Source organism: Rhinatrema bivittatum, chromosome 4, assembly GCF_901001135.1.
Source record: "Rhinatrema bivittatum chromosome 4, aRhiBiv1.1, whole genome shotgun sequence".
NCBI lineage: Eukaryota > Metazoa > Chordata > Amphibia > Gymnophiona > Rhinatrematidae > Rhinatrema > Rhinatrema bivittatum.
Genome location: NC_042618.1, coordinates 355304100 through 355330433, shown reverse-complemented (window position 1 = coordinate 355330433; position 26334 = coordinate 355304100). Strand labels below are relative to the sequence as shown.

The 26334-nt window shown below is 49.0% G+C and overlaps 1 protein-coding gene across 2 annotated transcripts in view; it reads right to left on the bottom strand.

Moving 5' to 3' along the window:
* Positions 1 to 26334, bottom strand: part of SUZ12 (SUZ12 polycomb repressive complex 2 subunit) — a 309933-nt gene that overhangs the window by 178718 nt on the left and 104881 nt on the right. For both annotated transcript variants that reach the window (XM_029600710.1, XM_029600711.1), the window contains exon 5: positions 21623 to 21672. In XM_029600710.1, the coding sequence (XP_029456570.1) occupies positions 21623 to 21672 (50 nt within the window). The remainder of the gene's footprint in view (positions 1 to 21622; positions 21673 to 26334) is intronic.

Here is a 26334-nt window from a genome sequence, read left to right as displayed (position 1 = left end):
AGTGGGCTCCCCATCCTCGTAGGCTTGCATCCGTGGTAAGCAAGACCCATGTCGGTGGGGATAGCCTTACTCCCTTACTCAGATGGTCTTCTTGTAGCCACCATTGGAGCTGGGTCCTCACCTCTGCCGGTAGCTGGAGGCAAACGGAGTAGTTCTGGGACATCGGGGTCCATCGTGACATTAGGGAACGTTGTAGTGGTCGCATGTGGGCCCTTGCCCATGGGATGACTTCTAGAGTTGATGTCATGAGGCCGAGAACTTGGAGGTAGTCCCATACCTTGGGCCGAAAACAGGTCAACAAGTTTCTCAACTGGTCCATCAGTTTCCTTCTCCTTGTAGGGGGGGGGGGGGGGAGAACGACCTTGTCCTGTTTGGTGTCGAACTGGACTCCCAGGTATTCTAGTGATTGGGAGGGCTGCAGGCAACTCTTGGTTTTGTTGACAACCCACCCGAGATTCTGCAGTAGATTCTTGACTCTGGTTGTTGCCTAGTGACTTTCCTCTGGAGATTTTGCCCTGATCAGCCAATCTGTCCAGATATGGATGTATGAGGATTCATTCTTTCCTCAGTTTCGCCGCCACTGCAAACATGATTTTGGTGAATGTCCGAGGCGCTGTGGCTAGTCCGAAGGGTAGCTCCCGGAACTGGTAGCGATGGTCCCATATCAAGAAGTGTACGAAGAGCTGATGGTCGTGATGGACCGGGATGTGGAGATAGGCTTCTGACAGATCCAGAGAGGTCAGAAATTCTCCCAGCTGTACTGCGCTTATGACTGAGCGTAGGGTTTCCATGCGGAAGTGTGGTACCCTTAGGTAGCGATTGATGGACTTGAGGTTCAGGATGGGCCGGAACGTTCCCTGTTTCTTGGGGACGATAAAATAGATAGAATAGTGCCCAGTATTTTGTTGGTGCGTGGGCACCGGTGTTATCACCCTTAGGGCGAGTAGTTTTGTCAGTGTGGTTTCCACTGCTGTCCTCTTGGAAGGGGAGTGGCACGGTGATTTCATGAATTTGTCTGGAGGGATACTGTGGAAATCCAGGTAGTATCCTTCTCGAAGGATGGTTAGGACCCACTTGTCCGTTATCTCGACCTGTCTTTGGTAGAATAGGGCAAGCCTGCCCCCTATGGCTTCTTCCTGTGGATGGGTCTGTTGATACTCATTGTGGGGTGCGGCTGGGGCCTGGACCTGAGCCGACCCTCTCTTGTTGTGTCTGTTCCGAAAGGACTGGCCCCTGCCTGTGGGGCGAGGTGCTTGGTATGTGTTTTTCTATGATCTAAAATGCTAGGATCCTCTGCCCTTGGATCTTTGGGGAGAGGGGCATTGGTTTCTTTTGTTTCTGTCCTCCGGTAACAGAGGTACTGGGGATTCGCCCCATTTGTTGGCTAATTTCTCCAGTTTGCTTCCGAACAGGAGGGCTCCTTTAAAGGGCATTCTTGTGAGTTTCGTCTTGGAGGTCGCATCGGCTGACCAACTTCGGAGCCAGAGTTGCCTTCTGGCTGCCACTATGTACGAGATGCCCCTGGCTGAGGTGCACACCAGGTCAGAGGTTGCATCAGTGAGGAACAATATCGCCGGTTCTAATGTTGACAGACTTGGCTGCGTCCCTGGACAGCGACAAGCAGGCACGTGTCACCACGGTGCAGCAGGCAGCGGTCTGCAGGAACATGGCTACGACATCAAATGACTGTTTAAGTGTGGATTCCTGAGGTCTGTCCTGGGTATCTGAGTGCAGCTCCTCCTTCAACTGGGATGGTGGTGAGCTTTGAGACCGCGCAGACCATGGTGTCCACCTTGGGGAACCCCAGGAGTTCTTTGGCTTAGGGTTCCAGGGGTTATAGAGCTCCTAAGGCCTGTCCTCCTTTGAAGCTGGCCTCCGGGACATTCCATTCCAGGTCAGATGTTGTACGGCCTGCAGAATTGGGAAATGGCATGAGGCCTGACTGAGCCCGACCAAAACAGGGTTCGTCTTTGGCTCCGCTGCGGTGCTTGTGCCTGGGATGGCCAGCGTTTTCAGACTGACATGAGATCTAATAACTCGTCTTTGGAGAAGAAACGCATCATGGTTCGGGTACGGATCTGTTCCTGGAGGGATTTCCCCTTCCTCCAGGGAGTCTGGCTCTTCCTCCAAGGTGTCTGTGTCCCCTAAGGGGAGGCTTTTGCCCGGAGGCGGCACATCTCGGGGAGGTCGAGAGGGGCCTGGAAGGTTTTGCTCTTCTGGTGGAGACTGTGGCTGTGTCACAGGTGGCACTGATTGCACCTGGACGAAGGTTTTCAGCCCATTGAAGAATTCCACCCAGGAAAAAGTCCCTGGGTCTATATTGAATCCAGCGGTGTTCCCCGAGGGGCCCATCTGAGGAGGGCCCGAGCCGGGGATACAGAGGGCCGGGTGTACTGTCATTGGTGGCGCCAGACTCTACTGGCTGAGGGGGGCCTTGCCTCTGTTCCCCCAGAGCCTCTTCACACTGCAGGCACAGGGCAGAAGCCACTTCGTGCTGCACAGCTCTCAGGTGGCAGGCTGGGCGGAGGGCTTGTCCCTTGGCTTTCTTGGCCAGCGGTGCCATGATTTGTGCGCATGGAGTGGCTCAAAGCTTGTCCATGCGCATATGTGCGCACGCTGGGAGGCTTATTTGTGCGTTCAGGGTGCACCGACGCTGTGCGTGCAAGATGCAGAAGATGCGTGCATCGCTGTGTGCACAGGCTTATTTGTGCGCATGGCACAGATGTGCATGCCACTGTGCGCACAAGTAGTTTGTGCACCCAATACAACGATCAAGGGGGGAAATGGCACAGATGACCACGTGGGCAAGATGGCGACACACACCCCCCCCCCCCCCCCCCCCCCCCGGAGGGAAGGACCCTCGCACCGGATTGGGGCCTAGCCTGGCGAGGCTGCTCAACCCAATGGAACAGACGCTGGATGGCGATCTGTGCGGCTCACTGAACCTCGGAGACCGGGGGCTTAAATAAAGTTTTCTACCTTACCTTGTCTCGGCATTTCCCGGTCTCATGCCGGGCGGTCTCCGGCTGCGGGGGGAGAGGGGAATACCTTCACCGCTGCGCTCAGTATTGCACCCGATGCCTCTCGCCGGGCGGTCTCCGGCTACGGGGGGAGAGGGGAATACCTTCACCGCTGCGCTCAGTATTGCACCCGATGCCTCTCAGCCACTCAGGAGGCTAAGTCCACGCCGGGAACCGGCTACTGGACCGAGGCTTACCTCTGAGGGATCTCGGAAATCATCTCAGGAATTCTCGACTGGGGGAGGGACCCTTAGGTATCACCGCAGGAGAGCGGGGCTTGTCATGTAGAGGTAAGATTTTCTAACGCTGTGCAAGCGTGTGCAGTGTCCCAAACTGCTAAGGAGACGGAGAAATATGGAAGAGCAGAGCTTCCTGCACGAGTACATGTATGCTGACGTCAGATAGAAATCTGACTCACTCTCCAACTATCAGGAACACACTATACCCATTGGTCCCGAAGTCCATCTGCTACACGCAAGGAAAAAGTCCATTGGGATTTTTTTTTTTATCTCTCCGAACCAAAGGGCCTCTATTAATTTACATATATTGGTAACCCCATTTCTGGTTGGGTTTTTTTTTTTTGTTTGTTTTTTTACAAATCCAGTTTGATCTGGGGCAATGAGATCTGGAATGACTCCACTCAATCTACTGGCTAGTATAGAAGCTAATATTTTATCATCCACATTAATTAATGAGATGGGAAATACTACAATTAGGGCTTTGTTCATGTCTAGAGACCAGCTGCCTTAGTAAAAACACGTCTGGTACAGGTTTTGTAAGGATGTTACCACTTCCTCTTAACAGCTTGTAGAATTCGGCTCCAAAGCCATCAAGCCCCGGTGCTTTTGCCAAAGACCAATGACCAATTGTATACGATATTTCTGGCAGAGATGGGACTAGCTAACCTCTGGCACCAATTCTCTGGTATTGGGGTAACTGTACATGTTCAAAAAAATTGTCTTGGGCTTTTTCGTCTTTTCCTTTCTTAGAGTATAATGAAAGAAATGGAGAAATTACTTACCTGATACCCCTGCAGGAAGTGCAGCTCTTCAGTATTCTCCTCGAAAAGCAATTGTGGATATATGCATGACTGAATAATTTGAATAACTTGGGTAACTTGATTAATTTGAACTGGTTGAATTGGTTATAGCTGGAGACCGCAAGTGCCCTCAACCGAGAAACGTTGACACCCGGTAGGATGGGTGTCCTAGTTGAAGGAATGCATGGCTTACCCGTGAATCACTCACTCTCGGGGATGTCACTCGAGAATTCCATGGACAACAGCAGCCGTGGGTGGAATGCCGAGTCCATCTGTCTACACTAAGGAAAACGAAATTATCAGATAAATAATTTCTCCATTTCCTAGTGTGTAGCAGATGGACTCTGGACCAATAAGATGTATAAAAGCTACTCCCGAACCGGGTGAGAGGCTGCCCGTGGCCCACTTAGTACTGCCCTTGCAAATGCTGTGTCCTCTCGAGCCTGAACATCCAGGCGGTAAAACCTGGAGAAGGTGTGGATGGAGGTCCATGTTGCTGCTTGACAGATCTCGGCGGGTGACAGTATCTTGGTTACCGCCCAGGACACTGCCTGGGCTCTAGTGGAATGGGCCTTGACTTGTAAAGGCGGTGGCTTGCCTGCATCTACGTAGGTTGCCTTGATAACTTCTTTGATCCAGCGGGCTTTGGTTGCTTGCGAGGCCACTTCCCCTTGCTTCTTCACGCTGTGAAGGACGAATAGATGGTCCGTCTTTCGTATGGATGCCGACCTTTCCAGGTATCTGACTAGGAGTCAGCCGACGTTGAGGTGACGTAGACTGCGAGACTCTTCCAAATTCTTATGCTCATCTGGCGATGGTAGCAAGATGGTTTGGTTGAGATGGAAGTGGGAAACCACTTTGGGGAGGAAGGACGGGACCGTGCGTAACTGGATGGTTCCCGGGGTGAGTCTAAGGAACGGCTCCCGGCAGGACAGTGCTTGTAGCTCGGAGATACGATGGGCTGAACAGACTGCCACCAGGAAGGCTGTCTTCAATGTTAATAGTTGGAGAGACAGGCCGAGAAGAGGTCTGAAGGAGGTTCCTGTTAAAAAATCTAGGACCAGGTTGAGGTTCCAAAGAGGCACCGACCAGCTTGACTCCTTTCAGAAAGCGGGAGACATCTGGGTGAGAGGCTAGGCTGCCGTTCTCGCTCTTGCTTCCGTAGCATGACAATGTGGCCACCTGTACCTTGATGGAGTTGAGACAATCCCTTCTGTAGTCTGTTCTGCAGGAATTTTGACTGAGCGTGGAGTGTCGTCACTGTCCTCACACCAGGCTTCGAATGCTCTCCAAATCCTTATATATTAGGGATGTGGAGAACTTGCATGCTCGGAGCAGGTGTCTATACTGCCCCTGAGTCCTATCAATGGCCAGGCCGTAAGAGGATCGAGCTGGATCCTCATGGAGGATCGGTCCTTGTTGGAACAGGTCTCTGTGTGGAGGTAGAGGGAGGGGGGGCTCCCCGTCAGCAGCCTTCACATGTCTGCGTACCATGGTCTTCTTGGCCAGTCCGGGGCCACTAAAAGTACTTGTCCCCTGTGGTGTTCTATCTTGTGGATGATTGTGTCCAATAGGGGCTACAGTGGAAAGGCATATAATAGAGTTTCCTGTGGCCAGGTCTGTACCAGGGCATCAATTCCCTGGGACTGAATTCCCGCCTGCAGCTGAAGAAGCTGGGCACTTGGGCATTGGACTGGTTTGCCAGAAGGTCCATGCTTGGTGTTCCCCAACGGTTTACTATCAATTGGAATGCTGTGGTCGACAGCCTCCATTCTCCTGGGTCTAGACTTTCCCTGCTGAGGTAATCTGCAGCAACGTTGTCTTTCCCCGTGATGTGGACGGTCGAGATCTCTTGAAGGTTCGCTTCTGCTCATGACATTAGGGGATCTATTTCCAGACACACCTGTTGGCTTCTGGTTCCTCCCTGATGGTTGATGAAGGCCACTGTTGTGGCGTTGTCAGACATTATTCCGACTGATTTGTCTCTGAGTCTGCGACAACCATAGCCAGGCTAGTCTGACTGCCCGGGCTTCTAGGCGATTGATGTTCCATCCCAATTCTTCTTTGCTCCATTGCTCTTGGGTAGTTAGCTCCTGGCAGTGTGCTCCCCATCCTCGTAGGTTGGCGTCTGTGGTGAGCAGGATCCAGGTTGGTGAGGATAGTCTCACTCCCTGGCTCAGATGGCCTTCTTGTAGCCACCATCGTAGTTGGGTATGAACTTTGTCCGGGAGCTGAAGAGACATGGTGTAGTTCTGGGACAGCGGATTGCATCGTGATAGTAGTGAGCGCTATAGGGGTCTCATGGGGGCTCTTTCCCATGGCACTACTTCCAGTGTGGATGCCATGAGGCCGAGGACTTGGAGGTAGTGCTTCCCCAGGAGTGTTGTTCCTGGTCTGTGATAAGCAGGCGCGTGTCACCACGGCACAGCAGGCCGCGATCTGTACAGACATAGTGGAGACGTCAAAAGACTGAGGATGGATTCCAGACATCTGTCTTTAGCATCCTCGAGTGCTGCTCCTCCCTCAACTGGGATAGTAGTGCGCTTTGAGACCGTGCAGACCATGGCATCCACTTTAGGACATGCCAGGAGATCTTTGGCAGCTGGGTCCAGAGGGTACATGGCTGCCAGGGCACGCCCCCCCTTTGAATGTAGTCTCCGGGGCACCCCATTCCAGGTCAATTAGCTGCTGGAAGGCTTGTAATAGTGGGAAATGACAGAGGGTCTGATGGAGTCCCTCTAGTAGGGGATGCATGTAAGGTTCCCTCAGGCACTTGTGCCCGGGGTAGCGAGCTCTCAAGCTGTGTGTGACAAGGTCTGGAAGCTTGTCCTTGGTGAAGCTCCTCATGGTTCGGTGGGGTTGTCCCCGGGAGTTCCCCTTCCTCCAAGAGTTCTGATTCCTCATCTGAGTTGTCCGTGTCCCCAAAGGTGGAGCTTCTGGGCGTTGGAATCACTTCCCTGGGCATAGAGGGTCCCGGGATGTTGAGGTCCTCTGGCAGAGGTTGTGGCCGTATTATCGGAGGCCCCGGTTGCTTGTGGACGAAGGTATGCAGGCCTTTGAAAAATTCCACCCAGGAGATAGATGCTGGGTCTAAATTAAGAGGCACTGTGTCCCTGGGGAGACCCATTTGAGGGAGGGTCCCGCTGGGAGACGCTAGGTCCAGCATACTGTTCGAGAAGATGGAACCAGTTACTGGCTGGGCATGGCCATGGGCTGGATCCCCCCAGGGCCTCCTCGCATTGTATACACAGGGCCGTGGCCTCCTCATGCTGTGCAGCTCTAATGTTGCATGCTGGGCAAAGGCCCTGAGCCTTGAGCTTCTTTTCCGGTGGTGCCATGGCTTGTGTGCCTAAAAAACAGGGCCCGGGTGGCTTAGTTATGTGCTCCTGTGCATCGAAGTTGTGCGCGTAGGATTGGTACGTGCGCTGTTGTGCGCACAGATCGAAGTTATGCGCCCGGCACAGTAGGCGCGTGGCTATGCCCCGTCGCTTGTGCATACCGGTACTTGGGCGCACAACATTGTGCGCATGGCTCACCTCTGTGTGCACGGATCAGGGTGGCGGACAGGGCGGCAAACAGATCAAAATGGTGACGGCGACCATGCGGACAATATGGCGACCACCTCGGAGGGTCTCCACGTGGAAGGACCCCCGGATCTGACAGGGGTCTAGCCCTGGTAGGGCAGATCAACCCGGTGGCACTGGTCCCGGCTGGCGATCTATGTGATTCCTCGAGCTTTGGAGACTGGAGACTTTTATATAGATTTCTACCTTACCTTGTCTCGGCGCTTCCCGGTCTCGTTCCGGGCTGTGTCTGGCTGCGGGGGAAGAGGGAAAACACCTTCACCACCGCGCTCGAAGTTGCACCCACTGCCTCTCAGCCACACCTGATGTCGGGGCTAGATCCCCGCCGAGGTCGGCTGCCGGACCAAGGCTTACCTCCGAGGGATTGCAGAACTCATCTCTGGAATTCTCAACTGGGGGAGGGACCCAATGGGTGTCACTGCAGGAGAACGGGGCTCATCTGTAGAGGTAAGATTTCTTCTTGTTTTGGTTTTCTTTGCTAAATTACTCTAACGCTGCACTAGCGAGCATAGAGTCCCGAACTGCTATGGAGACGGAAAATACTGAAGAGCTGCACTTCCTGCCGGGGTATATGTACTAGGGCTGACATCAGATTGAAATCTGATCCGTCTCCAACTGCTATCAGGAGTACACTATACCCATTGGTCCTGAGTCCATCTGCTACACGCTAGGAAATTAAGCATTATTTCAGTAATTTTGGCTTGGATTGTTTGATATTGCCATTAGAATCTGACAAGTTTGTAATAAAACACTTGGGCTTAATGTTTTTATTTTTTATTAATTTTGCTAAGAGTTTGACGCTTTATTCCCCTGTCGAAAGAGAGTTTTGAGGTTCAGAATATGCTGAATTTCTCTTTGGTACAAGTGGTTTAATGTTTTTGTTATAGAAGTTATCTAGTCTTGCAGTGAACTAGTCAGGGTAGAGATATGGTTTTTTTTTCAGGGTTCCCAGTTGTCTTTGAAGTGACAATCTCTCTTGATCCCTAAGCTTATTTTTGTGGGCTACATATGCTATAATCTGCCCACATATCACCGCTTTAGCAGCATTTCAAAAGGAATCACCTGGGAGGTCTTCGGCATATTTAAATTTTACATATTCTTCCCACTTGCTTTTTAAATAAGCGGCAAACTATCATAATATAGAGCAGAAGAAAGCCTCCATTGATATAAAGTTCTGTATATAACTGTAAATGCTGCAAACCTGAAACACACTGAACTGTTGAATTTTGTACGCTGATCATGATAAAGAATGATACAAGCTGGAACCAGGAGAGCTGCCCTATACACATTAACCTGAGCTGAATTGAGGAAAGTTGCACGTATACAGAACCCTGAGTTGAAAGCATCCTGTGATTGGAGAGAGAGATGTCGAAACCAACCAAGGCGTGACGAGTGCAAAACAAAGAAACTTTAGAGATATGTAACATAAGTTAAGGCTACGTGGAAATAGAACTGAGTAGATTTGGGACTTCCCCCTTTGCTAATGAAGTCTGCTGTTCCCAAGAAATTGCATTACTTGCCTTTCTTGTTATAATAAAGATTTTTGTTTCACAGATATTTTTGAGTCAGTATTGAATGAACGCATACTGAACATTTTTGGTGACCCCGACGTAACCACGAGATATGGGTAAGATTGCACTACCCAGACCGCCGTGATAGGGGTAAGTAATAGTGTTGTATATGCTAAGTATGTGTCTGGTTTGTGTTTAGCTATCTTGCTTTGTATTTTAAGTTTCCTTTGCCAGTTGCTGTGCTTTATTTTCTTGCTGTTATTATGAAGTGCTTTAGGAAAGATAGGGGAAGTTTCTCTGCAGAGCAGGACTCCGCAGTTCCAGTACAACAAGTTATTACCTATCACAAGCCAAATGAGAAATTGATTTGTAAAATTCATAAGTGGATTAAGTGGGCAGAGGCAGATGCCTTCTTAGCCTGGCCAGCTGGCAGGTCCTTCCAGCCATCTCACTTAATGCAGATGTTTCAATTTATACGGAATAGGTATAAAAATAAGGATAAGAGTTTAGTCAGTCATGTACAGGTACACAGCTGGTTTATTATGACCAAAACATTTAGATAAGCAAAATATGGTGCCTGTGGATGTTAAAATTGAGTCTAATGTGGAAAATGAACTTCCACCATGTTATACTAGCAATTTGACTTTAGAACCATGCAAGGATGGAGAGAAGGAGAGAATTACCTTGGTGGGGTAAGGAGTTCCTGGCCCTGCTTATTTGGACTGTTTTCCCCTGTTTGAATTGCCGCTGTTTCCCTGAAGGAGGACTGCTCGCTGGAGCTGCAGCTGAGACCGGTCACTGACGTCACTGAGGGGAGGGGTTGGTAGTGTTAAAACCAACCCTCCATGAGGCGCGCAGACTTTGTTTGGATTTCACAGAAGTTAAATGGGAACAATATCTTATCTGCTGAAATAGTAAGTTTTACCAAGTGCTTAACTTATTACCTCTCTTTCTCTTCACTGATGATCCTAGAACTGAATATTAGATGCGCTGAGAAATATAAAAACTACTTCCTCTAAACAATGCCACATACTAAGAGAAAGGGCAGACTACGTCCGGAGGCCCCGACTGTTATAAGTCCTGCCCCCTCTCAATTATTAATTGATAACTTTCTCAGAACTTTAAATGCCAATACACCGGGAGGAGGTTCCGAATTGTATGCAAACCAGGAGCAGGTTAAGTTATCCCAGGAAAAGCATCAGATCTCATTGAGCCCCGGTGCACCCTTGACTCCAGATGCACACAATCCCACATTTGACTCATTTTCAGAGGTTCAAATCTCCACTGAAAGTGTAGATTTGATGCCTAACATCGGGGCGGGGAATGGGAAAGATGTGGAGATAGTAAGAGGAAGTATGGGGGCCCACCCGTTGGAAGTGGAGGAGGAAAACAACGGAGAGAATTATCAGCCCTCGGACCCCTCAACATTAACACCTAAGGGTAGCATCCTCTGCATCGAGGAGTGAAGACTACCCGAAATCAGGGAAGAAGAATCCTAAGAAAGAGTTCTGAAGTGAATGAGACTCAAATTACCTTAGAAAATATATGGGGTTTATTGATGGGTTTGAAAGTTTCTATGAAAAATTTAGAGATAAAAATGTCTGAAATGCAAGTCCAAGATAGTACAATGGACAGTAAGGTTAAACACTCAGAGAAATTTGAGAATCTAGAAAAGCACTTGAATCAAATGCAAGAAGTCCAAACAGGGTTAATAAAAGGAGAAACAGCAAATATGAGAAGAATTGAAATAGAGAACAGTATGAGATATAATATTAGAATTTTAAATTTTCCCTTTGTTAGACTTATATCTCATTTGGAACAATTTAGAAGATTTTTAGGAGAAAATTTATTAATTCCTTCTCAAAAAATACCTTTAATAGAAAAAATCTTCTATATTGTAACAAAAAAAAGGGGGAATGTTAATGATTCTAATCAATCTTTACAGCTAGGAAATCTTACTAATTTCCTAGAAGAGTCGATGGGAGAGCAAGTAGAGTCTAGAGGAACCTTATGTGTGAGATTCCAGAAAGCTGAGGATAGAGATATTTTAAAGCTCTTCTTGAGAAATCGAGAAAAGCTTTACCTTACTGAGAGAATGTGGATGTATCCAGACATCACTAGGAATGCCCAGTTAAGAAGAAAAGGTTTTCTGCAGATGGGCCTAGATGTAAAACAGCTGGGGGCCCATATGGTAGTTTACTTTCCCTGTAAATGTGTTAAACATTTGAATAATAGGTATGTGTTCCTGGAACCTACAGAACTTAGAAAATTCCTGGATTCGAAATTGCCAAGATAATTGAGCCCTGATTGGTCTTGGGTAATTAGAATGTAGCATTTAATATACATCTATTTTACTATGAAAATGTTTTCTTTATATTGCTCCAGCTAGAAATATCTAGGATCATCAGATTCTTTATAACTTGGCATATAAATATTAGATATTGTTTTTCCTTTTTTTGGATTGCCTTATAAAAGATGGTTCATTTCTAATATTGCCATATCATTGACAATTATGATTACTGTCTATAATTATGTTTAAAATGGATAAAGAATTTAAAAGAAAAAAAGAACCACGTAAGGACATTCTTCAGTCTCAGACTTATGGTTTTGCAGCCAGGTTCTGGCTTTCAGTCATTACCGCCTAATTCTGTAGCTCCTGATCCACCTATTACGGCAGCTGGATATAAATCTTTATATCCAGATGTTTCTCAAGTTGGCAAGGACGGAGTTAAAGGCACTTCTTGTCCTGCTGAGTGCACTCCCCAACCCTTGAGTGTTTCAAGCGCCTGCATAGAGGGGAGTGAGGAACAGGCATGGTTTGATATTACAGGATGAGTGAAATGTATGACTGTGGAACCAGATTGTGGGCTGGATTAGCAGATTAAGGAGATAAATAATTTTAATGTTAATGAAAAGCATGGTCAAGAAAGATCCCGTCACAGTATTAATATGCCTACTAAAGAAGATTGGGTTAAGATAAAGGAAGATCAAATTGCTGCAGAAAGGATTCATTTGAGTAATGCATTGGAGCTTCAGCAGTTAGAAAAGCAGATAGAAGTGCTGGAACATCGTTTAAAGTCACAGATGAATACCCCTATAATGCAGATGCATATTCCTGCAGCGCCTGTTACTTCTGGCGCTGTACCAAAAATATCCAAATCTAAGCCATTAAAAACACATTCTATGGAACTGCGAGATAGGATAGGACCCACCGCAGTTCCTCTTGCAGGATTCTGAAAAGGAATTCATAGGAGTTACGTGTGCCCATAGAGAGCCCCTCCTTCCCCGTGATTATGTTGCTAGGGAAGAATCATTGTGCTTTTATGTTGTGCCATAGGTTACTCATCTGAATGTGTGGATGTCCCAATTGTCCCCCCAGATGTCCACGTATCCCTTTAGAAGGTGATTTAACACATGAAGGAATGAATACTGACCATAGTGCTCTATGGGGCATGCCCAATCCTGGCTGGTCACATAAGTTGCAATCATATATGAATAAGGGATTGGTTGTTTGGGAAAAATATGAGGGTAAATATCCGCCCAATAGTCCTATTGGTGTGTCAGAATATGTTAAAGCTTTACCTATTTTGATAAAACAAACTTTTCCAGTACAGCCACCTATGAATGTATATTCCCTGTGGTCTTGTTGATTTGCAGACATTGCTAGATAAGTTATCCAGTATTTTGCGAGGTGCAGGGCCATGGATAAGTGAATAGGAAAAACATACGAGTGGATTATTATTATTCGTATCATGTTATATTTATTCTACCTGCCTCTATCTTCCTTCCAGCTTGTCTTTAAGCCTCCAAGTTTTCCATACCTTGTTGATTGTAACTGACTTATTCCTTTTCCTTTGTTATCTATTATTTACCAGAATTGTTACCTCAGTTTTACCCTTTGTTAAAATGTAAACCGATCCGATATGGTTATCTACTATGAAGGTCGGTATAAAAAGCTGCTAAATAAATAAATAAATAAATATCAATTTGCAATGGGAGATTTAAAGGCAGTTTTGGCACAGACCCCTGAGTTGAATCCCACGCTTGTGTGGACATCCGCTGGGAGGTCGAGAGTTATAGATTCTAATTTATATGATGGGGATGGGTTTAACCAGCATCAAGCTGCCTTATGGCAGAGCCTGCGCCAGTTATATCCACAGCAGCGTGATTTTGCCCGTTTAACGGGGGCACGCTGGAATCCAAAGTTAAAAACGTTTGATGAGCATTTGCATGGGTTTCAAACTATTTATCAGCAGGAAATGGGAGAGCCATTCAGCTCTCCTAATCAATTGCCAATTTTTAGTCATATGTTTGTGCAATCATTACCAGAGAAAATGCGGACTCCTCTTTTAAATGTTGTAGGTTTGCAGAATATGGAGTGGCCCACTATGAATAGTCATTTCCTTCATTATTTGCAGAAGTATGAGGAAGGGGTTACAAAACCAGGAGATGAGTTAGTTAAATTGCAAACTAAATTATGTTCTTTACAAATTGCAAACAATGGGGTTTCACAGTCTCCTGCCATGGAGGCTAAATAAGATTTACTGGAGGGAAGGAATTTGCATGATTTGCAACATGCGATGTATGTTAATGCCCCTTTGCCAGGGAATGATATCCCACAGCCATTCCAAATGTCTTATCTGCTTTGAAATATATTTCTTCTGTTCTACCAGCTCCTGAATCCCCACTTAAGGAGAAGAGGAAGACTACTATCAAGAATGGCGATCTAGTCTGGCACACACATTTTACACACAAGATGTGGAAAGACCCGGTGTATCTGGGTCCTTTTCAAGTTGAAGCCGTTACACCTACTGCCGTACGTTTGAAGGGAGACACGGTGTGGACTCATATTAGAGACATATGTCAGTAGTATTATTTGGACAAAGACAAGAAGAGGGAAAAATTATCCATTTATTATTCTGCTATCCGATATAAGCATCATGATGTGGATGATAATTAGTAGTTTTGTTTGGGGCATTTCAAGGTTTGAATGTTTTCCTGTGAGAGGTATTGGTGCAACATATATGAATAATATGTGGGTTCAAACAGTCCAGGAATTGACCAAAGCTTTACCTGAGAATATTTCAAATTGTATTATTTGTAGACCTTTTCCAATTGCTATGAATCATTTGCCAGCTGTTGCTTTACCTGTAGGATTATGCCAGATTATAGGATTTAATGCGTGCGGTCAAACAAATGTGTCATTGGACCCTTTGGCAGGTAAATTATGGTCACAATATTTATTTTATTTAGAAGCTTTTATATACCGATGAACATTGGGAACATCTCATTGGTTCACAGTAAACAAAAATGCAGCTAAACGAGCTTTACAGAGAATTAACAATGCACATAAAAAATTGAATAATATTTAAAAGGTAAAAACAAGGGGGTGAGACAACTGGGACGTACTGCAAAATTAAAACTGAATTTACAATAAATGTGGGATCAAAACATAATTAATAAAATATAATTAAATGAAGAAAGAATGTTATATAAGTTATAATAAGAGAAAATTCAGAGGGAAGAGGTGGGTAGTTATGAGTAAGCTTGTCTGAAAAGGGAAGTTTTCAGGTTCTACTTAAATTTTTTAGGGCAGGGTTCCTGACGCAGGGAGGATGGGAGCTTATTCCATAGGACGGGTCCCGCCAAAGAATGCCCGAGCTCTAGTGGAACCAAGTTTAGACTGCTTAGGGGAAGGGATGAGAAGTGTTGCTCTGTGTTGTAGCCTTATGGGTCTGTTTGAGCTGTGAAACGTAAAGTGCTCAGAGAATCAGTGCATGTTTTGGTTATGGAGTGATTTGTGGATGAGAGTGAGAGTTTTGTATGTTATTCTTTCAGCAACAAGTAACCAGTGAAGGTGTTTTAGAACCGGGGTGATGTGATCGTTTGTGTGTGTGTTGGCGAGTATCCGTGCAGCAGCATTTTGAAGTAATTGCAGTGGTTGCAGTGTGCTTTTGGGTAAACCTAGGAGAAGGGCATTGCAGTAGTCAATTTTGGATAGAACAAATGCTTGTAAGATGGAGCGAAAGTCGCTGAGGTGTAGTAAGGGTTTGATTTTTTTGAGGGTGTGAAGCCGTGGCCTCAGGATCCCCTGAGGCCACGGCTGTACCAGGGCATCGATCCCCTGAGCCCGAGGATCCTGCCTGCGGCTGAAATATCTGGGTACTTGAGCATTGGACCTGTCTGCTAAGAGGTCCATGGCTGGCGTCCCCCATTGATCCACAATTATCTGAAAGGCTGTGGGTGACAGCTGCCACTCCCCCGGATTTAGGCTCTCTCTGCTGAGGAAGTCTGCCATCGTATTGTCCTTCCCAGCAATGTGGACGGCGGAGATGTCCTGGAGATTTGCTTCTGCCCAAATCATCAGGGGAGTTATTTCCAGGGACACTTGTTGGCTTCTGGTTCTGCCCTGACGATTGATGTATGCCACCATGGTGGCATTGTCTGACATCACTCTGACCGCTCTGTCGTGAAGTCTGTGGGCAAATCGCAGGCACACTAGCCTGACTGCCCGTGCCTCTAGTCGGTTGATGTTCCACCTTGACTCTCTTCTGGTCCATCGCCCTTGGGCGGTGAGTTCCTCGCAGTGTGCTCCCCATCCGTTCAGGCTGGCATCTGTGGTGAGCAGGATCCAGGTTGGGGAGGACATTCTTGACCCCCGGCTTATGTGGCCAGGCTGCAACCAACACCATAGCTGATACCGCACTCTGGCCGGTAGAGGTAGGCGTACGGTGTAGTTCTGTGATCGTGGGCTCCATCGAGATAGAAGGGCGCGTTGCAATGATCTCATCTGAGCCCCCGCCCATGGCACCACCTCCAGAGTGGCCGCCATGAGGCCGAGGACCTGTAGGTAATCCCGAACTGTGGGCCGGCTGGCGCTCAGCAGGGCCTGCAGATGACTCTGGAGTCTTGATTGTTTCTTGGAGGTCAGGCTGACCTTGTCTTCTCGGGTGTCGAATTGAACCCCTAGGTATTCCAGTGACTGGGACGGCTGTAGGGAGCTCTTGTTTATGTTGACTACCCATCCGAGGCTTTCCAGAAGGGCTATAACTCTGTTGGTTGCCCGGTGGCTCTCCTCCGGTGACTTTGCCCTGATCAGCCAATCGTCCAGGTAGGGATGGACGAGAATTCCTTCCTTCCTGAGTGCCGCCGCCACTACTACTATGACCTTGGTAAAGATCCGAGGCGCGGTGGCTAACCCGAAGGGTAAAGCCCGGAACTGGAAGTGCTGATTCAGGACTTTGAAGCGTAGATAGCGCTGGTGATCCTGATGGATTGGGATATGTAAATAGGCTTCCGACAGATCTAGGGAGGTGAGAAACTCCCCTGGCTGTACTGAATTCTTGACCGACCGTAGAGTTTCCATGCGAAAGCTGGGGACCCGTAGGTGTCGGTTGACTGACTTGAGGTCCAAGACGGGCCTGAAAGTGCCCTCCTTCTTGGTTACTATGAAATAAATGGAATAATGCCCAGAATTTATCTCCCCTGCAGGTACTGGGATTATGGCTTTTAGGGCCAGGAGCCTCTGTAAGGTCACTTCTAGTGCCGCTGCCTTGAGCGGTGAACAACGAGATTCCACAAGCTTGGTCGGCAGAAGCCGAAAGAAATCCAGGTAATATCCTTCTCGGATGATGGTGAGGACCCACTGGTCCGAAGTAATCTCGATCCACCTGCGGTAGAAGAGGGTCAGCCTGCCCCCTATGGCTGCTACCCCCGGATGGGTCGGCTGATTGTCACTGTGGGGTGCGGCCGGGGCCAGAACCCGAGCTGGTTCTCTTCTTGTTGTGCTTAGTCCGAAAGGACTGGTTCCTGGCCTGTGAACGAGGTACTCGATAGCGAGTCCTGCAAGGGTGGAAGCGCTGCGAATTTCTACCTCTAGATGGTCTACAAAAAGAACGCTGGCTCCTCCTCGCCCTGTCTTCTGGTAGACGGGGTAATGGAGAGGCACCCCATTTAGTAGCCCAGTTCTCGAGATCGCTGCCGAACAGTAAGGAACCCTTAAAGGGCATTCTTGTGAGTCGTGTCTTGGAGGACGAGTCGGCCGCCCAATTACGCAGCCACAGCTGTCTCCTGGCTGCCACTGAGGAGGACACTCCCTTGGCTGCCGTACGGACGAGGGAGGAGGCTGCGTCAGTGAGAAACGCGAGAGCTGATTCCATGTCTGCTCCCTGGGTGTTGTTTCTCGCCTGTGATAAACAGGAACGCGTCACCACGGTGCAGCAGGTCGTGATTCGTAGGGACATGGCTGCTACCTCAAAAGCTTGTTTCAGAATGGTGTCCATGCGGATCCTTGAGGGCCGCTCCTCCCTCAACCGGAATGGTGGTGTGCTTCACTATTGCGTTAACTATGGCGTCTACCTTGGGGCACGCCAGCAGCTCCTTGGACGCTGGATCCAGAGGGTACATGCCTGCCAAGGCCCGACCCCCTTTGAATGAGGCCTCCGGTGCCTTCCATTCCAGATCGATTAGCTGCTGTGCTGCTTGTAGGAGGGGAAAATGGTGAGCTGGTTGGCGCAGGCCCTCTAACAGGGGGGGTTCATCTTAGGGTCCCCTGGGGTGACCTGGCCCAGAATGGCCAGTTCCGATAGGCATTGTGAGACCAGGCCTGAAAGATCCTCTTTCCGAAAGAAGCGCCTCATGGTCCGATATGGCTCTATCTCCGAGGGAAGTTCACCCTCCTCGGGGGGCTCCTCACTGTCCTGGGAGCAATCCGAATCCCCATAATCGGGGCTGTCGGGAGGTGAGTGGCCGCGCCTAGGTCTCGAGGGGCCAGGTACCGGATCCACCGGGACGGAAAGACCTGTTCGAGGAGCAGACTGCATCTGGACAAAGGCGTGAATCCCCTTGAATAATTCCACCCAGGAAAGCGAAGCTGGATCTGGCCCTAGGGGCACCAGGTATCTCGGGTTCCCTGGTTGCTCGCCACGGCCCGCTAAGTCCGGAGTGCTCCCTGAGGAACCGCTGGGCTGGGGCCGGTCCTGTCCTGGAATTCCCATGGCCTCCTCACATTGGGCACAAAGTGAGTCTGCTTCCTCACTCTGTGTGGCTCTGAGGTTGCATGCTGAGCAGAGACTTAGAGCTTTCATGCCAGATTCTGGAGGTGCCGGCTCTGCGGCCGCATGGGCTCTCTCATGCTCCATTCGCCTGAAATTCGGTGTTGCCCAATAAAGTGCGCCTAACAAGAGCGCTTAATAGCATGCGCCTATACACGGGCATCTTAGAGACGGGCGCCATCAACGGGCGCCTATCGCGTGCGCCATCAACGGGCGCCATCAGCGAAGATGAGTAGGCAGGCAAGAATGGCGACTTCCTTGGCGTGCTGCCTCGTAGGCAGGCCCAGTTAATCCACACTTCCTCGGAGACCAAGTAAAGATATACGCCTTACCTTGTCTTCGGCGCTTCCCGGCTGCAACCCGAGCGGTCTCCGGCTGGGGGGGGGGGGGATGATGATTACCTACACCGCCGCGCATAAGGAAGTGCGCCCGCTGCCTCTAGGCCACTCCCGAACCAGTCTCGCTCGGGGGCCAAGTCCACGCCGGGACCGAGGCGGCCTCCAGGCCGCGCCCGAACCAGTCTCGCTCAGGGGCCAAGCCGCGCCCGAGCCCTTCTCACTCGGGGGCTAAGTCCCTGCCGCGAACTGGCCACCGGACAGAGGCTCTCGCTTCCGAGGGACCACGGAAGTCAGCTCGGGAAACTCAACTGGGTGAGTGACCGCCTGGTATCACCACAGGAGTGCGGGGCTTGTCTTCAATAGGTTTCTTCTAGGAATTTAGTCGTTAGAATTTGGAAACACGCTCAGCGAGCGTGAGGTAGCTCCAAACTGCTTTGGAGACGGAAATTACTGAATTGCTGCACTTCCTGCGGGGGTATATGTACTCGTGCTGACGTCAGATCCGTCTCCAACTGCTAGCACGAGCACATTATACCCACTTGTTTTGAGTCCATCTGCTACACGCTAGGAAAACATGGATTTACCCTGGGAAGGTCTTGCCTCACAGGTCTCCTGCATTTTGGTGGGGGGGGGGGGGGGGGGGGGGGGGGGGTGAATGAACATGTGGACAGGGGTGGACTGGTGGATGTGGTGTGTGTGGATTTCCAGAGGGCATTTGACAGGGTTCCACATGAGAAGCTTCTGGGAGGACTGAAAGGTGGTGCGATAGGAGGGGATGTCCTTTTGTGGATTGCAAGTTGGTTGGGGGACAGGAAGCAGAGAGTGGGATTGAATGGTTGGTTTTTCACAGTGGAGGGGTGGACGGTGGAGTGCCTCGGGGATCTGTACTTGAACCGGAGCTTTTTGGTATATTTGTAGATGATCTGGAAGGGGATACAAAGAGTGGGGTGATCAGGTTTGCAGAACACAAGTTGTGCAGCATGGTTTGATCTCAGGCAGATTGTGACGAGTTGCGGAAGGACTTGTGAGACTGGAGGATTGGCCTTTCAAATAGCAGATGGGGTTTGATGTGGACAGGTGCAAAGTGAGGCATATTCAGAGGGGTGGCCCTTGCTGTAGTTGCACCGTGTTAGGTTCTAACTTGGGAGTTACCACCCAGGAGAAAAATCTAGGCGAAATAATGGATGATACATTGGGGTAGTTGACCCAGTATGCTGTGGTGATCAGGGGGGGTCGGCAGAATGTTGGGAAGGGAATGGAGAATGGGGCGGAGGTTGTCGTGATGCCTCTATCACTCCGTGGTGGGACGACACCTTAAGTACTGTGTGCAGTTCTGGTCACCGCATCTCAAAGGGCTGTACTGGAGAGGGTGCAGAGAGAGGTGACAGGGATAATATGGGGCATAGAGCAGCTGCCCTATGTGGAAAGGCTGGAGAGGTTGGGGCTGTTCAGCTTGGAGAGGAGATGACTGGGGGGGGGATGTGGTGGAGGTCTACAGAATCATGAAGGGACTTGAACATGTTGATGTAAATCAGTTATTTATTATCTCGGATGGTGGAAGGACCGGGGGACACTCCATGAAATTAGCAAGTAGCTCATTTGAAACAAATCGAAGAAGGTTTTTTTCATTTGGCACATAGTTGGGCTCTGGAATTCATTGCTAGTGGATGGAGTTTCAGAAGTTTGTGTTGCTGAGTTTGAAGAAGGTATGGATAAGTTCCTAGAGGTTAAATCCATCAACTGCTATTATGGCAATTAATAAGCAATAGTAGCTTGTGGTCTATCTAATGTTTAGGTACTTGCCAGGTACATATGACTTGGATTGGCCACTGTTGGAAACAGGATACTGGGCTTGATGGACCCTTGGTCCGACCCAGTATGGCATTTATTATGTTCTTAACTAGTTGCACACACAGAGAAGCTGCTGAGCAGCAATTATGGACACCACTCACTAAATCGTAGCCTGCATCCACCAGATATGCCACTCCCAGTTCAAACAGCAGGAACTCCTCTAACGCTTCCTAGACATCCTGTGCCAGATGCAGCCTAGATATCGCAACACAGCAACATGCCAATATCTAAAGAATTATGCTCACAGCCTCCAAAGCCCATTTAGGCACAGATTCTATCTTTTGGTCTGTGCATTCTTAAAAGCCATCCCCACCTTCCCCCTGGATGGTTGTCCTCTGTCACAGAGCACACCAAGGTGTCTGCCTTGGGAAAATGGCATTTCTGCACCACCTATGAATCCAAAGGATACAGCTTGCCCAGAGAGCAAGCTCCCTTAAAATTAGCCTCTGGAGTTGCCCACTCTAAAATCAATCAAATCTTGCACTGCCTGGCAAGGAGGGAATAAACACAATGCCTTCCTCAAACCAACCATAATTAGGATCCTCTTTGGGAGCAGGTGTCGTTTCCTCATTGTCATCCAAGAACTCCAATGTGCACAGGGAATGAGATAAAGGACATAAATTCATCCCTATGAAAAAGATGCAGTACCATGGAAGTACGGTCCTCCCCTCAGGAGGAACCTCACCTTCCTCCAAGTTCTACATCACCTTCCCCCTTAGGAAAACTTTTAAAGCCCATGGGAAAAATAAACTTAAAAGAAACAACTCCCCTTAATTTGAACAAAGGTCAGAAGAGGACAAAGAGGAAGGAGCAGGGAGGAACGAACAACAATCAAATCCCCTGGAAGCTCCCTGGTACTTACCAGTTCAATAGAGGGAGCAAAGGCTTTTACCTCTGGAGATACCCCCCCCCCCCCCTTTTTTTTTTTTTTTTTTAAGAGCTAGACCCCTTGCTCAACTGAAGAATATAAAGTGAGCCTGTTGATCTGTCTCCATCTGCTGGTTGATGTGAATAACTCATTCGTCTGGACTGCTATGACTGTATGAAGATGAAGTAACCATTACATACAAGTAGCATCAAGCAGCATCAACAAATTTGTACAATCCTAGCATAATCTTGTTTACTTGCTTATTGATCCATAAACCCTAATCCATGAAGCTTTTGCATAAAAATAAAAACAAATTTAGATGATTTTCTATAAACAGAATTTCAGGGAATATACCTACCATTTTTATGGAAGAAACCAGTAAATGTAAGTTGCAGATGCGCAGTCAAGCTAAAAGAAAAAAAATGGAGCGTAAAAATGTTTGCTAATTAAACTGGAAACCATTTTTCTAATGTATAAATTCAGTTAGATAAGAAGTGAGATTGCACCAATACACTTATGTATACCTACTAGAATATTTAACCATTCATGTTGGAGGTGCTTTGTTGAGCTAGCTGCCATTTTTAAAGTGTTTGTAATGTTTAGATTGGTTAGGCAAATGGGTTCTCTTTCCAAGTTTGTTGAGTGGTTCTGGTTTTATTTAGTAGCGAGTTTGCTTGTGTTTTATATTTTGATTATATGTTCATTGTTTTTCATTTTTTATGTAATTTGATACCCAGCGGCAGGCATTCTCATGACAAAACATGGGCCTATGTCACATGGGTGTTCTATTTTGAGTACAGCCATATTTACTGTGATAGATATTTTTTTGAAGTATTAATATTTGTTATTGAACTTTAGTGGTAAAGCCATTTTGGAACTGAAACCTTGATCACATTGAATTGGCAAATTAAAATTTCTGGGTCATATCTGACAGTTTGCTGCCCACTGCGCAGCAAGAAATAATAGATTGCATCTTTGCACCTATAAATACACGATACTATATTCATAGTAGGAATTATTTTAAGAATTATTTAGTGTTGATTTATATATTTTTGTAACCTGTTATGATATTTCGATTAGGAGTTCCTGCTTGTTTTGTTGGTATATTTTACCTACAAAAATAAGCTTTTTTTGGAAGAATACCTTTTGATTGCTGTTATAAACATGCTGCCCATGGGTCCCCCCGCGAGCAGGCTCACTCACCCTCGCTGTCTTCTTCTGTTCCCGACGCGGCAGGACGCCGTCGGGCCTGTCTATGTGGCTGGAGCCACGGACTTGTTTCACCATGCGGCCCGGAAGCCGCCCATGCTGCTCCTCTTCACCGCAGCCGGAGCCGCGGACTTTCCTACCATCAACATGGCTGGAGCCGCCCCCGACGTCATCGGGATCTTCGTGGCGTGGAGGCCACAAGCCCCGGTCTCACCTGGCAGCTGGAGCTGCCCCTGGGGCCTCCTGCAGCGGCTGGAGCCGCTGCAGTCGTCAAGGTCTGCCTTCCAGGTCAGCCCTGCGTCTGTATGCGATGACGCTGTGCAGGCCGCTGTCCACGGTCCGGCACAGCCCTGCTTCCTGCTCCTTAGGCGCCGGCGCACGCCTCTTCAGGATTTAAAGGGCCAGGCACAGGAAGTGTGCTGGCCCCACCTAGGGAGTGGACTTCCTGCTTCAGCCCTATAAAGGGCTGCTCCTTTAGTCTGTCTTTGCCTTGCATCGGAGTTGCTTCACTCTGGATGCTCCTGCCTGCCAGAGCTCCGTCAGGTCTTCTTGTCTTCTCCATGGAGTTCTTGTTGCGTCGTCTCGTCATGCCAAGTCATGTTCGTGCCTGAGGTCCCCGTCCAGGTGTCCTGGTATCTTGTCTTGGTCTTCTGTTTCCTGATGTTCCAGGTTCCTTGATGTCCTGCTCCTGTGTCTTCATCTTCAGTGCTCTTGAGCCTTCTGGTACCTGTGAGGCCGGGGGTCCCTCGGATGAAGTTGTGCCCGAGTGGACCAGCCTACAGGTGGACTGGTGTCCTGTGCTCCTGAGCCGTCACGTCCTGCCAGCCGTTGGTGGAGCTTCGAACGACAGCGGCTTCGTCGTTGGAGTTCTGCTTCGACTGGATCCTTCCCTGCGCTTTGTCCCGCTCCCAGCATGGTCTGTGACCAGCCTCCTCGGGCTGTGTAGGGCGCGCAGTGGGACAGGGTGGTCCTCGACTCAGTCCCGCGGGTGGGCTGAGTAGGGCGCCCTGAGAGACAGTGCCAAAGTCCTTCCGCCCAGCTTCTCATCTCGTCTGGACTTAGTCAAATTCCTCGTCTTGACATGGATGCCGTTGCACCACTCTTGGTATCATTTCTTGTTCCTGATGTCATCGCATCGACCACTGGTCCGTGATGTCTTCGCATCAGCTGTGGTGTCAAGTCTTCGTCCGCAATGCCGTTGCATCGATCCCGCTGTTATGTCTTCGTATCAAGGCCCGTCTGCCCTCGACCTCAGGCCAGGCCTGCTGCTCCATGCTGTTCCATGCAGCAGGTCCGAAAGGGCTCGGAATGGTCGGAGGACCATTCACATTCCAACATCATGTTGTTGGCCTGGCAGAGGGTCAGACAGTCAGCCATGGTGGAACACACAGTCAACCCTCGGTCCGTCTGGGCTCAGGCTGAGGCCCAAGGGCACACTAAAACACCCCATTGCTGACAATTGCCTGAAGACCAGATCACTAAAAGTCTTCAAATATTTGTGGGTCTCCTCAAGCAGATGTAAAGTAATGAGTTCTCAGTGACCTGCAGAAAACTACAGCTGCGCACTGCGAGCGAGAGAGCGCGCAACCCCAGCTGATGTGTTGAGCGCAAAGTCTCTGAATATGTCCTGACAGTGAGGTACAGGCAGTAATGGGCTGTGAACGTGTGCAGTGAAGACTAGGTACCTCATGAAGGTGCGCGATGGAAGCTGCCATAGCACGGACTTGGTGAGCCTTAGAAGAAGTTGCTAAGGCTTCTGAACCTGATAGCAGTTTGAGATCCAGGACAAAAGGGTTCTCTTGGAAACCTAGTTGTCCCAGGGCATTCTGGTTGAATGAGACAAAAAGCTAGGAGGCTCTATGCGTGGAGTGAGTCCGACATTTATAGTAAGCGAGCACTTGGTTGCAGTGCAATGTATGAAGTATCGTTGTGTGGCTTCAGATAGGTCAGAAGGGCAATGGTCTGGTTGAGGTGGGAGACCGAAACCACCTTGGAAAGGAATGCTGGGGGTGGACGCAATGTAACCTTATGGTATGATTAGTGCACTAGTGCTTGCAACTCGCTAACGTGTCTCACTGAGGTCAAGGCGACTAGGAATAGCACCTTCTAGGAGAGGAATCTGAGGTGACAAGTATCCAGAGACTCTAAGGGTGATAGCATTAGTTGCTCCAGTACTACATTGAGGTCCCATGGGACTGGGGGCTTCCAGATCAAAGGCCTCAGGCGTAGAACACCCTTCATAAATCTGGAGATGAGCGGGTGGCAGGAGAACGGAGCCTCGTTGTGATTTGAATGATAGGGCACTATGGCACTGAGATGGACTCTGATGGATGCTGTGGCCAGCCCCCTCCAATACAGCAGACAGAGGTATTCCAGCAGTCACTTGGAAGAGCAGGTGAAGAGGTCCGTTCTGTTTTCTGAGCACCAGCTAGAGTAGTAGACCCACTTGCTCTGATTGTCTAGTGGAGGGTTTCCTGGAGGAAACTAGGATGTCTTGAAGCTATGAAGATGAGTTCAAGTGGTAGAGTACCACCCTTTCAATCTCCATGCGTTGAGATGTAGGAATGAGTGAAGGGGGTGAAGCAGGGAGCCCCCCCTCCTGGGTAAGCAGGTTCGAACTGTTGCCCAAAGGGATCGGTGTGTCCACAGATAGCTGAACTAGATAGGAACAATGAGTATCAGATTGAGTTGTCTGCAATGCCCTTTGGGACTGTGCGAGGTATGAGAGGGAAAGTGTAGAGAAGATCCCCCCTCCCAGGTGATGAGGAATGCATCCTGAGCTAGGCATCAGGTACTGGGGTACACGAGCAGGTCTTTAACTTCCGATTTTGCTCTGGAGCAAAAAGATGGATGCAAGGAAGACCCCAGGTTTAAAATAGTCTGCTACATCCTGGCGAAGTTCCCACTCGTGGGGATGGAAGATCCTGCTCAGCCTGTCCGCTCTGGAGTTGTGTATGCCCGGAAGGTAAGTGGCCTGCAGGGCGAATGACTGGCTCTCTGGCCATTCCAGGATCCGTACAGCCCTCTTCACAGGTTCCAGGAACCAGACCCTCCACCTTTGTTGATGTAGAACACTGCAACCTGGTTGTCCATGTGGACCATCACAGTCTTTCCCCATACTGAGCGTTCCAAAAAATGCTCGGAGCTCCAGGAGATTGGTCTGTTACATTTGCTCCCAGTTGGAACACAGGCCTTGAGAGTCTGGAGGTGAACTAGGTAGGCACCCCACCCCTTGGTGGAGGAGTCTGTGGTGAGGATGATGTGATGCACTGGGAGGCGTAGCAGCGTTCCCATCGCAAGCACAGGTGTTAGCCACCATTCCAAATCCCGTTTCATGCTGGATGTAAGGGTGACTAGAGTGGAGAGAGGATTGAGGAACTGGCTCCATTGGAATTTAAGGCCCCACTGAAGACTACGCATGTAGAGGCGAGTGTGAAGAATTACATATACGGATGCGGCAATGTGCCCAAGGAGGGTCAGGGGCACTGGTGGTCCTGTGGAGGTGGTTGGCTAGCCACATGAGGGCAAGGGCCTGGGGGCTGGGAGGAAGGCACTGTCCTGGATGGCGTCAATGCAAGCGCCGATGAATTGCAAGGTCTGAGAGTTGCAGATTCGACTTCTCGTAGTTGACTAGCACTCCTAGGCTATCCAGACAGCAGATGGTTGCCAGTAGATGGTCGCTCAGGAGTGAAGGACTTGGGGTTACCAGCAGCCAGTCTAGATAAGGGAACAGTTCCCTTATCTAGATCCCATGCCTTTGAAAGTGAGCCACCACTACCACTAGGCATTTCGTGAATACTCTGGGAGCAGAGGACAGGCCAAAGGGAAGCATCTTGTACTGGAAGTGGCAGCCATTGGCCA